The 5098-nt window shown below is 36.6% G+C and overlaps 1 protein-coding gene across 2 annotated transcripts; it reads left to right on the forward strand.

Annotated features, from left to right (window-relative positions):
- The first annotated feature begins 1488 nt into the window (after positions 1–1488).
- LOC110864875 (cytochrome b5) lies at positions 1489–3631 on the forward strand. 2 transcript variants are annotated; one of them, XM_022114029.2, is made up of 4 exons: positions 1489–1873; positions 1981–2075; positions 3091–3157; positions 3239–3631. In XM_022114029.2, the coding sequence occupies exons 2-4, from the start codon at positions 1989–1991 to the stop codon at positions 3484–3486; spliced, it is 402 nt and encodes a 133-aa protein (XP_021969721.1). In that variant the 5' UTR covers positions 1489–1873; positions 1981–1988; the 3' UTR covers positions 3487–3631. The 2 variants fall into 2 exon arrangements, with proteins under 2 accessions (XP_021969721.1, XP_021969722.1); XM_022114030.2 differs by having other exon boundaries at positions 1688–1838.
- Positions 3632–5098: the final 1467 nt, after the last annotated feature.

The following is a 5098-nucleotide window of genomic DNA, read 5'->3' on the forward strand; positions in this document are numbered from 1 at the left end:
AAGTTATAATCATGACATAAAAAAGACACTCAATTTTGTAGAAACCGTTCGCGTAATTAAATAAAATAAAACGAATTTTATTCACTGATTACAATACAAAGAAATAAAGAAAGCTGAAATACACTACTATTACAACTGAAATAAGCAAAATACAAGAAATGAAGATGAAGAAGAAAGACTTAGGCACGTCTTCAACACGCTTCTCTTAAAACAAATTCTGAGTCTCCCATTAGTACTCGTTTTGTTTTCCAGAGTACGACAGCTGAAGCAGAAGTACTGCCGGAATTGGCCTACAACCCGAAGGCTACCTTGAACAATGCAGGAAGAAGATCAGAAGAATGTTGGAGAAAATTGCAAGTGCTATTGAGTTGCTGGTGTGTCTCTGCAGCTGGGTATGGAGCTGTATTTATACAGCTCCTAATTCGAAACAGTCAAAAAAGAATTAAAAGAGAGGTTTAAATTGCATTAAACGTCTTCAATGCAATTTAATACATCATTTAATTCGCTGTTAAAACCGTTTGACTCGTCAGTTTCGAATGTTGAACTGAAACTGCTTCGTCATTAAATGCTGGAAGTATCTGCGCGCGCCCTTACGCGCGTTGCGCCATTTTGGTTCACTGCCATGCGCATATCACATCAGGGCCATGCTCCATGCGCGCAACCGCGCGCCTACATGCCACGTGTATTCACGCGCGGACTGCCACGTCACGCGCCTCGAACCCACAGGCCACTTCAACCACTTGGTTCTTGCAGCCTCTGTGATCCACCACGCGCACGTGGTAAAAAATACAAAGGCGGCTCGCCGCGATGCGCCTCATCGCCCTCGCCACGCGCGTGGCATGTGCGAGTTAGGGAGCCTTCACGAGTACACTTAGTATGTGTTTTCATGAAACAATAAGGATGGAGAGTTCCCACTTAAATACCCAAATTTGATCATCGATATCTCATTCATCTTAGCTCCGTTTTGGACGTGGTTTAGTTCGTTGCGAAGCTCTTCCAACATAGAACACAAACCCACAAATAAATATATAAAACCCGCTCATTTTCTTATATTTATTTCTAGTCCAAAATAGAAAAAAAATCATTTTCCTATATTTGTGAAAAATGCTATTTTCACCAATTTTCCAACAATCCTTCACATGAAAAATGCTATTTTCATCAAATTTTCAACAAATTTAACTTATGACATAAAACATATTCTAAAAAATATAATATAAATAAATGGGTTACATTGGTCAACCCGTCAACCCGACCGGGTTGGCCCGAACCTGGCGTGTTTAGCTAAACAAGTTCGTGGGTTCAACCCGAAACTTACCTAAACTGATTTAGACTAAACATAAACCAATGAATTTCGTGTTAGGTTCGTGTCATGTTAGAAATTCACACCCCTAAGTAACTATCCAAAACACCGTTGTATAACACCCAGCCTAACAAACAGTCACGAGGCGAGGGTAAAGGAAAAGCCCCACTCTACCACATACAACGTAGACCATGTGAGCTTTGCGCTTTACATGAAAAACTAAGGAGTTGTCGAGGACAAATCCCCAAGAATCAAGTTGGTCAAACAAATAATTAGTGGCAACTGGCAAGTCAAAATAACACTACGTGTAGCTGTTTATTGTTGACTTTTTGTTATTATTTTAACTAATAATCTAATTAAAAACTACTACTTCTTCTTATGCATGTTCTTTTCTTTCAAGCTTGTCATTTTTTTATGATATAATAATTTGTTTAATATGAAAAGGAACTATAATTTAGTAGACGACGTAAATCTTGGTAGTTGACTAGTTGGTACAAATTCGACCTGCATCGGTTCAAAACATCGATTCATCATCTGGGTAGTACCTCATTTCTAACGTTGAACTCGATTTGTGTATGTTAATGATGATCCTGTTTTTGGGTTTGTTTCAAGATTAGATTTTAATTACTTAATGAACTAAAGTTTGGTGTTTGTTTGTTTGTTTTGTGTGGGTGTTGAAGATCAAGAAATGACATCGGATACCAAGATTCTGTCTTTTGAAGAGGTCTCAAAGCACAACCACAGCACTGATTGCTGGCTGATCATTTCTGGAAAGGTCTAATCATCTTCTTTTTTTTTTGTTGTTGTTTATTTATGATTAGTTTGGCTACTGCATATGAACTTGATTGATTTGTGTTTGATATGTAGTTTTCGTATAGAAATTTTTTGGTATATAAGTTTTCGACCCCCAGTTCTATAGAAATTTTTGGGTATATACGTTTTCGACCCCCCGTAATTCGGATCAAGCTTCGCCACTGCTAAAATTCAATTTCACTGCCCAATATAAAGATATAAATTTAGGGTTATGAGAATCTTTAAGAATTCGGGGTTGTTTGTTTCAGTTCCTAACATGCTCTTAATGGTACAGACCTCTTACTGGTTCAACACTTAATGATTTTAGACTGTTTGTTTCCTGTTTGTTTCGCAAGCAATGGTACAGACCTCTTACTGGTTCAACACTTAATGATTTTAGACTGTTTGTTTCCTTTTTGTTTCGCAAGCAAATATCTGAATGCTTCAAACATTTGGCTCTGAATGGTTAAGCATTATACTGAGTCTGAATGGTTAAGATCTCTTATCTGAATTGGTCAGACATTTGCCTCTGAATGGTTAAGCATTATACTGGCTCTTAAAGGTTCAGACCTCTTATTGGTTTAGCACTTACCTATTCAGAAGTTGCCAAACAACTCCGAAGTTATGATTGTTTGCATATGAACTGGTCAAGTGTTATATAGATTCACTTAATTTGGATTTGTTTTACTGGTCTAGTCTGTCTAGATTTTCTTAATTTGTGTCAGTTTATCATGGTCCTTTACCTCCCCTTAATTAGGACTGTTCACGAGCCGAGCCAAGGTCAGCTCGTGGTCGTATTGGTTTGTAAACGAGCCGATTTTGAGCAAGAAAGCTGACAAGCTATTTAAACATCTCTGGACTTAGTTTTAACAAGTGGGAAGCAATTAGTATTCGGTGTCGGGCTAAAATCAGGATAAAAGTTAAAATATGTAGTTATTGCTTTTTTGAATATGAACTCAAGTATTATAATTTGATATGGTTGTTGCAATGTAACATAGGTATATGATGTAACCTCATTTCTTGATGATCATCCGGGTGGCGATCAGGTCCTAGTATTAGCATCCGGTAAGACTTTAATCAACTTGTTAATTTGCATGCATGTATCAGATTCATCTGAATTATGACATTTTATTTATGATGCTGTAGGGAAAGATGCAACCGAAAATTTTGAAGAGGTTGGCCACACTGAAAATGCGATAGAAAAGATGAAAGATTTCTATGTTGGTGAGCTCGATAACAATACTATGTCTAAGAAAAATACGTATAAACCGCCTTCAACCACAGCCTATGCATCGAACCAAGCTCCCGCAAGTTCGTCTACCAACAGTTTAACATTTGTTTTACCCATATTGATTTTGGTTTTAGCATATGCTCTCTATTATTTTGGCAAGTAAGAAGTGGCAATATGAGTGCTCCTGCTTGTGTTATTTGGTACTAAATTCTTGACATCGATGGAAAAACAAAGTCTTTATGCTTATGTTGTGTGCTTTATGGTGTTAAACCTGGTAATATTGATCCATAACCACATATTTTGAGTTATCTTTACGCGTATACTTGTTTAGTTATATACATTTATTATGTTTATAGAGATAAGAGACGAGTGTGTGTGTGTAAAATGTCTCTGAATGTCAATCTAAATCTTCTGGACACAGCTCTAGCTATATATTCCAAGCCCTAAGAGCCCAAGTGTAATACATCCAGCCCACGTTACGCATGAACCTGACCAGCTGCTAATAAGCCCATATTACTTGCCAATGCTACAAGCCCAGTAACCATTTACGAGAGGAAAGGCCTGTTATCTAAGTTGAAGGATGCAGCCCATCAGCTAAGTTGAACTGTTGAAGCATGTGTCGGGCCTTGTCCTAACCCTGTAAAGCCCAATATCAGCAAGCCCAACAACAAGCCTAATTCAGTTCCAGATCTAGCTCGGGCCCAACATACAAAACAATAAAAACATAAAAATATTAAAAGTGACAATATTAATTTCGGCATAGTTTTTATATATTGAATTGGAAATATACATCTATTTCAACAGTTTGGTTATGTTTTTAATCTTTATTTGTAACAAATTAGACATGATTAACATCTATGCTCCAACTTGAGAACGAGTTTTAAGTATCGAGATTAGGTTTCCTTGTGTTTAGCCCATGGGACCGGTTGTCTAGGGTTTCTACTTTCTCTATATATTAGGGGTTTCCCCTCTATTGTAATTACACAACTAAGTTAAAATGTAGTCCATTACTTTTACGATTGCTAGAAGAGTAAGTGACAAAAGTGGTACACATAGCATGTAGCTTCTTAATTTCAACTAGGAGTGTTCATGGTTTGGTGACAAACCGCGAAATCATCCGAATCGGTAATCGGTTTGATTTTAAACCGTGAAATCATCCAAACCGGTAATCAGTTTGGTTTCACGATCATTTTTTTACTTAACTTTCAGTCGGTCAGTTTCAATATTTTCAAGCAGTAGCAAATGGTTGGGTTTACATTTCACTTAAACCAACCGTATAAATCAGGACCGGGCCATAGTAATTTATTTGTTATATTAATTTTCTTTAATATTTCAAATTATATATGTGTGTGTATATTGTATAGCATAATAATAATTAATTTTGTTTTAGCTCTATCCAAATTAAAGTAAATCAAAATGAGCTAACTCCATCTTACATTCTCAAAGCCAAATAATTAACCATGTAAGCAATTAGTAGTCCTGCCCCCTTCCTGTATGTTTCAGAATATAGCCCTGCTGTATCGCTACCATACCCTAGCGAACAACATCGATACCGGTATCGGTATCTGTATCCATTTTTATAAAATCTTTTTTTATATATGTAAAAATAGAACCATAACATAAGGCCTGATTAGAAATGAAAGCCCACAAGGAATGGGCTCACACCTTATATTGTATTGTTAATATGAGGTTGTTGACACTTCACTTGTTTCTTTCAAACCTTATACTTTTAATGGAATAAATGTGGTACCTACTAAAAGTGAGTAACACGTTTG

This window comes from Helianthus annuus, chromosome 6 (assembly GCF_002127325.2).
Source record: "Helianthus annuus cultivar XRQ/B chromosome 6, HanXRQr2.0-SUNRISE, whole genome shotgun sequence".
In the NCBI taxonomy this organism is placed as follows: domain Eukaryota; kingdom Viridiplantae; phylum Streptophyta; class Magnoliopsida; order Asterales; family Asteraceae; genus Helianthus; species Helianthus annuus.